This window comes from Solea solea, chromosome 1 (assembly GCF_958295425.1).
Source record: "Solea solea chromosome 1, fSolSol10.1, whole genome shotgun sequence".
Classification (NCBI taxonomy): Eukaryota; Metazoa; Chordata; class Actinopteri; order Pleuronectiformes; family Soleidae; genus Solea; species Solea solea.
Window position 1 is genome coordinate 34883947 of NC_081134.1, and position 13647 is coordinate 34897593.

Sequence of the window (13647 nt, forward strand, 5' to 3'; positions counted from 1 at the left end):
GTTAGTCACATGTTGGCCGGCTGACATTAGCATTTAGGTCAAAGCAAACCTCTGTCTCAGAGAGACTCCTACTTTGTTAATTCCTGCAAAACAGAAGTGACAGAATTCACATGAATATTCAGCCTTGCTTCAGTTTCTGCTCCCTTCCACGAGAACATTTAACTGTATTGTACTGGGTCAGCATTGTTGTGACGAGCCTTTGGTATATGAAGAGAGAGGCAACCTGGGCTCGACGAGACAGGGCAGGATATGAATGAGGATTCTAGATCAAAGACAACTGCCCTTGGAAATTGCATTATGGAAATCGTAGTCGAGATAGTGTCACTCAAAGTGTAATTTCATGCATTTTCCACGACGCACGGCAAACTTTAAATGCATATCCACCTGACAGGAAAGTAGCAGCTTATCGAAAAAGGAAAAATAAATAAAATGATGAGTCATCTGATTCAAAACCTAGCCATATATGTTATTATCATACACTACTACATTACAGTCTACTGGTATTTAGAGGCTTTCAAAACATAATGTGTGATTTTATCCCTTCTTTCACACAAAAACAAGAAACCTTCTTGTTTGCATCGTAAAAGCCCATGATTCAATTGAGAATACAATATGCAGTATCTGATGCACGGGGCAGCATTATTATCCATGTTACTGCTACACTAATACTAGCTATCTCCCCTGGTGCCATTTTCTGTCCTTCAAATGTATATAGAGAAAATGTCAGTCTTTCCAAGCTCGGCATACAGAGAGGCCATAATGACATTAGCACAGCAAGACGGGGGCGCGCTGCCATTCATGCTAACCATCTTTGCTTTTTTTTTTTTCCATCACGCTACACAACAAAAGGGCCTCATCTCATCAATAAGGAAGGTCCTGAACTCTTCAACTTTGCATTATGGCTGCACTGACACAGCAGCAGGATGCGGCTCGGCTATGATGGACGCCGAGCACATTTCTCACAAAGCTGGGGTTCCGCCCTAAATATGAGGACTGAATAATGTAAAGAGGTGATGGAGGACCTTTGTGCAAAAGGGTCCCCGCTCAGCGGGAGACGGGGGGAAGGAGAGCAGGAAACAATGGCAAAGCGGGGACGAGAGGGCGACCCCGGCAAAGGACAGATACTGACTCTTTTTCATCATGAATAGGAAGAGGCCCTTCCATAATTCAGCCACAGGAAGCGTGCTTGTTTATTTATGCAGGACGGAACAATATTTACAGCCTTAACCTCGGAACATAAATACCACTGTATGGCTTGACATGGCGACGCTGAACTAGGGCAAGTTAAGTTAACGACGGCTCAATATGTTGCTTCCTGCCAGAGATAGATTATTAACAATTGAATAAACTGACGCGGGAGAAAACGAGAGATTCACATCCAGCGGCAAAGTGGCAAGCGGTCATGACGTCAACCATGGGAACTTAAACATCCATTTTGAAGACGTCGGAATCAAAAAACACTGAATATTGTAAAGAGGTGATGAGGTTTTGCGGCCAAAAGAAGAACCAGCTGTCAGTCACACAGGTGTCCACTCACAGGTGCCATATTTATCATCTATTTTCCTCTAAAAAGGAACTTCATCCCCAAAAGTCGCATCATGTTCTGTGGATGAACAGTAACTCTTGAGGACAATGTTTACTGACATCAGTTGACTCATTTTCCCAGTCAAACGGAGATCACTATTCACTAAATTCTGGAGGAATTGGCTTCAGGATGGAAACCAGTAGATTGCATCACATTTTTTTTCACCACAGTCTAGTTGTACAGAGTGAAAATGGTCTCAGATTCCCCCTAATGCAGCTAGATGGCTTTTTAAATTACTGGTACAGTGTCTATCAAGCTGGAGGGGGATGACACGGTGACAGCCGCCGAAGTTTACAGTTCGAAATAAATAGAGGAATCTCTGTCAGTCTATTTTCCCGATGACTGCTCATCAGAACAAAGTGTTCACAGTCGTCACCGCACTCCGTTGGCTCAGGAACACCAACATGTTTGAAGTTAATCGGTTGAGCGATTGTCAGGAAAATGGAAGAAAGGAGACACACAGTCAGTCAGAGAAACAGATACTCCTCCATTTACAGCGCTTCAAGTTTGGAAGAATCTCTGGTTAAAAAAAAGATAAAAGAAAAAAGAAAAAGAAAGCACAGTTATTCCTATTTTTAAATCCTATAGTACCACAGGAGATGTCATACTATAGTCCGGCTTGTGGAGAGTGAACTAAACTTCATGTGTAAATCTTTGCAGTGTCGCTCCGACGTCAGCACCTGCTACACCTCTGACAAGGTTAATAGAGTCTTACCTGAACTTTGGCTCCTTCTCGTTGTCCGTCCGTCTTGACCTGAGGCAGGAAGCCCAAACCCTTCAGGTACTGCTGAAGGTTTCTATTCAGCTCGACCTGCGCAGGCCTCAGTTTCCTGTCCCTGGAGCCGCTGTAGGCGGTCAGGTGGTCGGACAGGCTCGGAGGTGGGGTTTGATGGCGGAGGGGGACATTCCTCAGTTTGGAGAGCTCTCGGGTGATAACCTGCTGAGTGATGTCATCCCGCCACGTCAGTCCTGGAGAACAATACGAGGTCAGATTGAAAAAAAAAATAGAAAACTACTTTAGTGAAGACATGAGACAGAGAGGCAACAAAGCCTGGAGATATAATATTTTATGAGTCTAAAATTTAAATTTATACAAAAGAGTTTTGCTGGAGGCAGTGCAATTAAAAAGGCTGACCTTTTATTTTCATATTTTCTTGCCGTTCCATTGCTTTTGAAAGTGGAAATAAATAAATAAAGAAGACATACAACTTGATTGTTCTTTTATTATGCAATATCTGGAAGTATAGTGAAAAAAAGGAATCTTCAGATAGTATTCATTCAAATTTCACTTTGTAGTTGTATGTAACACACATCACTGAAATATCCTGTTGTGCAAGTATTATTCTAGAGCTAGAACAATCGACTCATCTGTTTGAAGCTTTTTTCATGATTAAAACAAGATTTCTAATGTTTTCAGATAGTAAGTGTTCCTTTACCTTGTTAACAAATATCAGGTGACAGTTTTGAGGAAAGTGGAAGATACACACCACAACGTACTATTGTCTAAAAAAAACACATCATGAACTTTCACAATATATAAGATTCCTGATGGTTTCGGCGTGTTAAATGTGAATCTTTTCTTCCTTTATTTGCTCCATATAACAAAGAAATCATTCAAACTCAATCATTTTGACAAGAAATGAGAACAAGAACATGGTTTGACAAACACTGATCAACATTTCTTCATGTTTTCTGACATTTTATGGACCAAACGGAGAAAATAATCAACAGATTAATCGCAGGTCTATTTCATTCGGTTATCAATGTGTACATATGGATTCAGGTTGACAAGAATAACAATTTCCAATCTACTGGGTTTGGCAAATATTAGTATAAACCATTTATACAATCAGGTGTTTTTTTGTTGTTTTTTATCAATTATCAGGTAAAGGAACACTACATAAAAACAGCTAGGATAATTCAGAATGGTAAAGTAAGGAGGCCATGACACATGTGTACAAAAGCACACACACACACTGAACATCCCATCAACACGCTGGGGGAAAATGTCACACTGCAACCTGAGGCCTTGCCAACATTACTGCTAATTGCCAACACATATTTGGGATGCAGAACTCCTGGGCAGGGGCAGAGCGTGGCAGTGCCAGGACCAGATGGAGCATCCCAAGGAAGAAAAGAAAAAAGAAAAAAGAAAAAAGAAGGTCCTATTTCAAGTAAGCCAGAAGGCACAGAATTCAATCGGCTAAGAGCAGATAAATACCAGAGATATAGTTGTTTTTTTTTAAAGAGCCAAGATGCTCACTGATACTCTACTCTTTCTTCACTGCTTGTGCAGAATAGTAAGTAATTACAGCGTAGATCCCCAGTTGCCACATTCCTAACCTTTACCCAAACTCGTCAAGAAACAATGCTGCTCTTAACGATGCGGACATATTTATAATAGCAACAAACTACCATCCTGGGTAGGAATTTACAGAAAAAGAAAAAAAAAATCAAAAGTATCAACACCACAGAATGTCTTCATTAGCCTGGTTTGTCACCCGCAGATGCCGGGTATTCTCATAGATATTCATTAGCACCAGATGAGGATCTGGGCAATGCAGAGGAGCTGCAGATGCCTCCAGTCATTCCTGGCAGCGCTGAAGGGAGCACAAAGCAGCGTATGTTGCCACTGTTCTGGAATGCATCTCAGCCTTCCATCCGTACAACAATGACAGTTAACTACCCGTGGCTTACCCCGATGCCATCCATATTTGCTGTATATATATATGTGTGCGCTGATGATCATTTACATTATCATCAGTGGTGATGGGGAGGAGAAAACAGGTTTGGACTCCGCCCCAAAGGATCCATATGGTACCTGTGGTTAACTGTGGCTGGTTCAGTAAACAAGTGATGGACCCACAACAGGATGAGGGCAGCTTCATCGACTGTGACACCTCTATCCCCCCTGCGTGTCCTGGGGGAATGCACTCATTTCCATACATACCATGGCTTGTGTGTCTGTGACGGGCACACTTGAAAAAAAAAAAGGTTTACTAGCAAATTACAAAATCAAAATGAGCCATTTTGTGGAAGGGAAAAAGTCAGTGGAGAAAAGTGGAGGGGCCTTTACCGTTGGATTCCTCTCAATCAACCTCTCAGCTGATTATCCTGGCACCGAGGAGCTAAATGTCATGCAAATTCATTGGCAGGTCCAGGAGAAAGAGCAGGTTCCATCACTAAGTGCTGCTGTTTTTTGTTTTTTTTTGCTTGCTTGTTAAGGATAGCACACAGTCTCAGGCACATGGCTCAGTTAATTAAGGCCTTGCCATTAACGCAACAGCTTTCAAACAAGCGAGATATTTCTTTTGGCCTTGTGTCTGTTTTCTGACTAACAGCAAGAGTGGAGGAGCAGGGTGGGGGCGCTCCTAAATATTCAAAGCCTATTAGATGGGATCCTGTCTACATGTCTTGTTGTTTCATCTGGTGTTTTTGAAATGCAGATTCTCCCCTTTCCTTTTACTTCTGTCCACCGACTGATTTTAAAGCCATTAATGGAAGAGAGTGTGAATAATTTACTGGCAATTTCTGCCTAATTAGTCAAAATGAAACGTGTCAATCCAAGTATGAGATATTAATTAAATCAACACTGCAAGGGTGCAACAGCTAGAAGAAACAAAAAACAAAAAACAAAAACGTGTTCTCTGTCGATAATTTCGAAAAGTAGAGAAGGAGAAACAAATAGCTTTGTTTTTCTTTGCACCAGCGCTGTTCTCGATCTTGTCTTAACTGAGGCTGGCGTATAACGATTTAACCGAGTGAAACATTCAATTATATACAAGAACCTTCTTTTTTTTTATGTATGCACCGTTTGAAATCATTATTTCATACAGTTTCTGACATTAAGCCAAACACACACACTCAGCTTCTTCGGAACTCGACTGGATGATGAAACAGAGTTTTGAGAGTTTGCACAGCATTATTTTATAATAACTGACCCCCCCTCAGTGGGTCAGTGTTGTTTTTTTTTATTCTCTGGTGACGTGCCATGAAGGTGTTTCATATGCTGTGAACATGTCAATAACCATCTCCTCTGGAGTGATTCCATACTACAAACATGTACAAGGCCATAAAATACTTTCTTTTTTGTGCGTTGACCATGACCAAAGCAACAGGTGGTAACACTTTATATTACAGAACAATATGATAATATAACTTATTTATAGGAGGAAATATTATGGTAATTTAAGCGTATGATTGCAGTAATCTCAAAGTAACAGCTTGGTTACAACAATAATAATGTCATGATGATAATATTGTCAGTCAATTTTAATATTTTAAATAAGAAACTATACAAATATATATCAAATTGATTGATTAAAGGTGTTACACTGATTATAGCCTGTTGTAATTCTGATTAACAAGCAATTACTTGAATATAATTTGGAAATAACATGATATGTATGTAATATTACACACTACAGTATCGTCATTATTCATTAGAAATGTGATATAACCATAATATTACCATGTTGTTACCACTCTCAAATGTTAAATGTTACCCAGGTGGTTTCACTGACACTAAATAAATACCATAAGAAGTCTTCTGGTTTTCTTAAATCATTGTACGTTAGTGTCAGTATGAGTTTTCTCCTCTATACGGTTGTCAAAGAATATGAGGAAGAACAATATGAGGTTTTTGTTGCTTGTCTGTCAAAAAAAAACAAAAAACAAAAACAAAGAAAAACCATGTTTGTGTCGGATGGAAGTGAAAACACGAGTAACGTGGCTTCAGTGGCGCTGGAGTGACACGGTGTCAGTTTATGGTCACTGACTGGCTCTGACTGACGACTCCTGTCAATGGAGCTAATGCAAATGTCACAACGCATCATCTTACTTGACTCGTCTGTGCTATGAGAATATCTGCTGGCCCACACTGGTTCACGAGGTCAATCGACTGCAGGTTTAACGCGGTGCGCTGCTGCGGTTTGACATGATTCTTTCTGATCTTTGTGACAGAAACCAGTGCAAAACACCAGCATTCATCCGCTGAACCTGTCAGTGTATGTGTGTCCTCTTAAAACATGTATGTATGTATTATACTGCATATAATAATAAAGATGAAACATTTACGACGTAAAAACTATAGTTAAGATTGTTTAGTTTTATCTATTTCCCAGAATAATCATAATAAAAATCATATTTGGAATAAAAATAAAGAAAAGAAGTGTTTACTTGCAGTAAACTGAAATTAGATTTGATTTTAAGGGCCACAATTTACTTAGTTACAGTTGCTAAGCAATGATTGGACAATACCTAGTTGGAGGAGGGGTCAATATATACAAATGTACAAATTATAGCTGCAACTAACAATTATTTTCACAATCAATTAATCTGTCATTTATTTCCCCACGAATAGATAAGTTGTTTCGTCCATAAAACCCTAAAATTATTCAATTTTAGTGATTTCTTTGTTATACAGCGCAAAGAAAGCAGAAAATATTCACGATTCATTAAGTAATTGATCAGTAATCGATCAATATTTGCAGCCCTACATGAAACTTAGGTAAGTGTGTGTCTCCACACGTTTATCAGAGCTGTAATGATTCCATCCATGATGACATCAGCCTGTCTATGAACTGTGTACACAGAATATAGTAAAGCTGCTTTTTTTTTTTCCTTTCTTTGTGATATAAAAGTCATTTGCAGTTAGATTCAAAAAGCTTTTGTGGTGAAAATGGAATACCAGACAATGTTCTGCCAGTGTGGACACGTCCTGACAAGCCGGGCCCTTTTGTACGAGGGTCAATTTCTATTGATCCGAGTGACATTGGTGTTGTGCAGAAAGCAGAGATTGTGTGATTTCTACCTGTGTCTCTGATGCAAGATAAAGAGGATTGTAAATCAATGCTATTGATGTTCCACCTTGTTTTTTCCCCTCCCTTTCATATCTTCAATTTAGCTTACAGTACAATGGTCTCATCATTTGGCCTCAAAAAAAAAAAGAAAAAGGGGGTGGGGGGGGGGGGGTCCCCTTGTCTCAAAGATGACATCTCAATAACGCTTGAGCAGATAAGAATACTGTGCCACCGAGCAGTAACAGTGCTTTGTGGAGCCGTCTGCAAATAACGCTGTGTGTGAACGTTATTTCTGCGAAGACTGGAGAACGGAGGCGAAATGATTCAGAGTGATGATGTCACGTCTGTAAACGGTTGTCTAAGAGGAACACAAGGTCAGAGAACAAGTTTGATGATGAGAAGCATCGAAGGGATTTAACACCTCTTAAAATGGAGCAGGACAAATTTGCACAGTGGATCGCTTCTCCTCCTCCTCCTCCTCCTCCTCCTCCTGCTCTCTCTCTCTCTCATTTGTTTATTTCTAAGCAGTAATTAGAATAAATGTGTGGTCTCGCCTGGCTTAATATTCATCACTGCATTTTTTTTTTCTTATTTTCTTCTTCTTCTTTTTTTTAATTTCCACTGGCCGACTGCTTACTCTTAATGATTTCCAGCACTGGTTCACGCCTGTTAAAAGATGTTTAGCTCAGAGTGGCCTGCAAAGCCAATTATATCTAGAGGAGTGATGTTTACGGTCACGGTCTGCATTGCAGGTATCTACTGCCCCCTGGTGGGTCACTAGTGGAGTTACAGTCTGCATAAATGTGTGGAAGAAGAAAAAAAGGTGAGCTAAAAATGTTTTTCCAGACAATTCTTGGAAGCAATTATGTAACTTGTAGCTCATATAAGGAAAGAGCAGCCTCATGTAACTCCATCCACTCATAACTGTAAAGTTGCAATATATGTGGAGCTGATAAAAGAAAATACTGTACGTTTGCACATTTCACTCTATTTCTTGAGAGAAAACCTTCACTAAATTCATTTAAGTGCCCATTATTTTTAATAATGAAAAAACACACATAACAGCAGACTGGCTGGAGGCTACAGTCACTCCTGTCTGCTGCTCATTATTCACCACAGCCAGAACATTTACGTCATAACGATGGCAGGTGCCGCCGAGACTCTGAAATCCGTTTTAGAAAAAGGTTGAGACATTAAAGCCACTAATTCCCATCACCCCTATACTTTAACTTAATTCATAACAAGCTATAAAAATGGGACTTGTTCTCGGTGCCTCTGTAAAGGTGTAAGCCATTATAGCGAGCACGTTAGATGCTGCCACTGATTGAGTGGGAGAGACTGTCTGATGTGATTATACTGCACACCTCACCAGTTACTCATCCACAAAATTAGCTGTAAATGTCCAACCACTATACAAGCCAATTAGATTGGCTGCTGGAGCTAAGTGGCGACGGCAAAAAAAAAAAACAAAGGCCTGATATGACGATTCCTGCTCTCGCTCTGTGGTGTTGCCGGCCAAACAGACAGCTTGGCTTATTTGGCTTGCTTCACACAACAGCAGTTGACAAGCATTTGCTGTAAACCCTGTACATGACAGATAAAGGCAGTCGAAGAGGGAGGAGAAAAAAAAAAACACCCTGGACGGACGGACAGACAGCGTGTACCTCTGTGAGCCAGTTTCTGGAGGAGGATCCTGAGGTGTTGGAGCGCAGAGGGAGAAATATCATATGTGTACAGCTGTGCACCGACCAACTCCTGGCACCTTCCAAACAACTCATCTATAGAGACAGAAAAAAAAAGAGAGGAGAATTAAGGCTGGGATGACGATGCCTATCAGGAGGAAATATCGGCTACTTTATGATTGAGTTTTGCTCCCGAGTGAATGTTGAAGAAACCAGTTAATTGTGGTTTAGAACACAGAGTATTTTGGCTGCTTTTTTTTCCATTACTATGTTTAAACAGACAGTGAAGATGCAATATAGACTGTCTTGTATCCTTTTTTCCAGCACAACCTATATAACACACATCTGAACAAAAAGTACTCAAAATGTATAATCTATATATCACTACTAATAATGTGATATAAAACGAATCATAACTGACTCAACAACTCAGAAAAAATGTATAAAGCCTGAATATGTGACCTATGAACACATAAACCCAGGACGTCCATATAAGGAGTTGTGTATTATTCCCACAGCAAATAACCATGGGTGCACGTGTGGCACTGAACTGTACCATGTGAGCACTGAGGGTTAAACTTAGACAGAAAAACACATTGAACATCAAACAGTGCATAAACATGAGATCAATATATATTAAAAATGTAATGATATGGATGAAAATCACAATGTGTTATGTATTGTTGAGTCATTATTATAAGGAGAATGATACAGTTTGTCTTTTTCACAGCTCAAAGTGACAAATAAGCAAACAACACATTTACTAGCACAATAAAAAAATTGAATAATAATAACACATTTTATTTATATTGCACTTTAGAGACACTTTAGAGCAATGTGACATCAAGAAAGCACAAAAAGAAAAAACCACATAAATCAGACGTAAAAATCATTCTGGAGAGGTTTGTTTTGAAGGTAACTCTCCAGCTTCGGTGCTTGCTCTTATCTTATATCTGCACAGATGAAATGCAGTAATTGTGTGTGGCACCTGCAGCGTCTCCATACCTGAAATTTCCTGTTTTGGTGGATCTAATGGCTGAGATTTCACTGACAGCACCACGATAAGAAGCCGTTTATGGCAGGAGGGACTTTATCAGGTACCCTGGTAATCTCCCCATCAGCGGGCCTCCCACCTTACTCAATACATGTTGCCGGGGCAACCAACGCCACAGAGTCTCTGTCAGCCCCATAATTCAATGGCTGGTCCAGACCTCTGAAAGATGGTGAGGCTCGGGGAGGTTAGAGAGCCGCGTGTAGATGGAACGCCGGGAATATAAACGACCTGCGAGTTCACCTGCTCTCAGCCGAGGAGAGAGAAATCATGCATCTTATTGGCTAAACTCACAAAATGAAAGTGCACCTCAACGATGACCCCCCGAGATGAATCCTGGAGATTTGAGCAAAGTCATTTTGTGTGTGTGTGTGTGTGTGGCCTCAAGATGGTCGGACAATAACGAGGAGAGAACATAGAAATGCATGCTGTGACATGTTGACACGGAGAAAAGCAAAAGAAAAGAGTGATTTTTCAGCTTCAAGCGGAAAAAAGGCGACAAAAATTGTATTACGGTGTCACGTCGGGTGTAAAAATTCAGCGACAGCTAATTACAATGATAATAATAATGTGATGTCAGACAGGGCTTTAAATTAAATTGTCCTTCTAAATGAGAAGTGGGTGTTTTCCTGATTCCCCCCCCTTCGCCTGTGACCGGTTAAATGACAGCTCTGTATGTGGGGGAAAGAAAGAAAGAAAGAAAGAAAGAATGAAAGAAAGAAAGAAAGAAAGAAAGAAAAAACCCACAGGAGGTGGTGAATTAGCAGAGAAGACGCAGCACATCACTCCAGAGTTATTTTTAAATCTCGAGCAGTGCACAGGAACAACTTCACACCTACATGTGCTCACGTCTCAATCTCCCGTCTACTTACACTCCGCTTACGACCTACATTTCCTAATGATATTATAACATATGTGACATTGTTAATATGACGACAAGACGAGGTTTCACGTGTGCTACAACAGCCTCCAGAACCACTTATTATTCCCAGTTAGATGACAACAACACATATTATGTAAGAAGCGAAGGCAGCCTGGTGACACAACACGGAGCGGGAGAAAAGTGTTAAATATTTGATGTGCCGCATCCCTCATTGGTTTCCATGGCAATTGACACTGTTAAACGTGTCACTTCCTTCTCCATTGTCAGGGACATTCCCAGCAGCCATGAAATACACACAGACACAAGGGTGGGGGGGGGGGGGGGGGGGGGGTAGAAAAAGATAGAAGACAGGGGTATTTTATGAAGAAATCTTTGTAAGAGCTGACAGATTTATTGAGGTGATGCTGATCCACACACACCATAATTCACAAAGTACTGTTCCGTCAATTTATACCGTGTCTTCACAACACAAAGATTATCAAAATAAGCACCGGCGGTTCAGTGGAGACGCCACTATAGTTTTGACGGCTAAAGACTACATTTTAATTTCAGGCTTGGGGAAGCACAGAAATCCGGGGCAATAAAATGTTTGACTTTTCATTAAACACCTCAGCACCTCGGCGTAAGTGCACGCAGGTCGAATTTATTCAAGGCTACTTGGAAAGGAAGGCGAAGTTAAGTGGAGGAGAGGAAGACAAGAGGCAACTACGGTGAAAGAATCATATTGGGATTATTTTAAAAAGATATGAAAGGATTCTTTAAGTGATCAATTATATTTATCGTTTTAATGTTTTCCGTCGGTTACGTACAGCAACATTTGCTCACAGCGCTGGTTCGTGCAAGCAGACAAAAGCAGACAGAACGTGTTAAAGAACCACCAGTCAGACAAATTAACTGTACGTATGACCCCGGTTATAACAAGGGCCTCTCTGCATGGAGTTTGCATGTTCTCCCCGTGTGTGCGTGGGTTTTCTTGTTCTCCGGTTTCCTCCCACAGTCCAAAAACATGCAATATGGGGATAAGGTAAATTGGACACTCTACATTGACCTTAGGGAGAGAGTGAGAGTGAATAGTTGAATGGTTGTTTTTCCAGGGTGAACCTCGCCTATCGCCCCCTATGTCAGCTGAGATTGGCACAGCGCCCCTGCGACCCTCATGTGGAGGATAAAGCGGTAGAAGATGGATGGATGGATGGATGGATGGATGGATGGATACACGTATTACAAGACAAGAAAACATAAAGTCACTTCACAGGTAACACAGGGGAACCTAAAACACAGGGGGAAATAGAGAAAAATGGGACTAAAACAAAAGTTCCACATGTCTGTCAGATAAACAATGGACAACTAATCTACAGTTATACATATTAACACATATGGCATTGCTACAGCAGCAGGTTTGTGATTATTATTTGTGATGCCATTCATTGTGCCGCGCTAATGCAAAATGAGCCTGAACCAATGTAATCCATAAAAGAAACCGTGTACGTCGGTGACATTCTCACTCGAGAGCTGCTATGAGGTCGGATTAAAAGCATGTTGACAGAAATAAAGACGATCAGCTGTGGAAAAGGTAAAGAGCTCTAAACCCAGACGCCGTCTACCCCCACCGTGACAGACAGGGCGACACTCGGCGGCTGCTAAAGCTATTTAAACTGTGAAGGCTAATGCTGTGGGACAACAGGAGCAAACACTGGAGCTGACAGTCAGCGAAGCTTTTCTAAGAGACTGTACTTCAGGAGGAGGAGGAGGAGGAGGAGGAGGAGGAGGAGGAGGACGAGACGGACCCAGGAGGCAAATTAAGACGCATTGGAACAGGTGCATTAGCTGTGCAACTCAATTCATGAAAATGAATAGGCCCAAATCAGAGCGCCGAGACTGGCCAGATGTATTCTGGGCGCACAGAAAGGAGCAGAAACAAAAGCTAAAGTGATCAGGATACGTTTAATGAAGTGTTTACAAATTATTCAGGGTTGACAAGTGTTGCTTTGAAATGATAATTACACTGGCGGATGAGGCGCAATCTACATGTAAATACAGAAATTAATAAATATAAAGCAGACTCTCGGAGCCAAACATCAAACGTCCTGCCTATTCAATTTTAGCCGTAGAACAACAATTACCTTTTCATTACAGCACAGCAACAATATGGTAATAGTACAATAATATATGGTAATATTTTTTTTTAGTAGTAATATGATGGTAATGGGGATGGTCATTTCTATACAGTAATCACCAGGTGATGGCTTGGTGATAAGAATGAAAAATGTGTGCGCGACATATGGGGAAATTAAGTTAATCTGGCAATTATTAATTCTTTAATAATCCAAATTTGTGTGACAGATGATAGCCTCCATAACAAGACATTACCTGAATGTTTACTTTGATGTTGTTATTATGTATATATTGCATTAGAAATAAGGTAGAATTACCGAAAAATTCCAATTACAAGAAATGTCCTGTGACTCATCTGTGGGTCCCACATTTGTCCGTTATAACACTTAACAGTTAATTAACTTAATATGTTTGTCACCCACAGCCTTGCTTCTCCTCTTCCTTTAGTGAGTGCATTCAAATTGTTTAGCATTATAGATTTGATTGTGGTTACACGGAGTGTTTGCGCTGCGGTCGCACGCATCGCGAGA

At 40.6% G+C, this 13647-nt stretch overlaps 1 protein-coding gene across 2 annotated transcripts in view; it reads right to left on the reverse strand.

Annotated features, from left to right (window-relative positions):
* The window catches only part of ptprn2 (protein tyrosine phosphatase receptor type N2), a 127667-nt gene that overhangs the window by 91982 nt on the left and 22038 nt on the right, over positions 1-13647 (reverse strand). For both annotated transcript variants that reach the window (XM_058646598.1, XM_058646589.1), the window contains exons 3-4: positions 9051-9164; positions 2301-2554 (exon numbers count right to left, since the gene is read on the reverse strand). In XM_058646598.1, coding sequence (XP_058502581.1) covers positions 2301-2554; positions 9051-9164 — 368 coding nt within the window. The remainder of the gene's footprint in view (positions 1-2300; positions 2555-9050; positions 9165-13647) is intronic.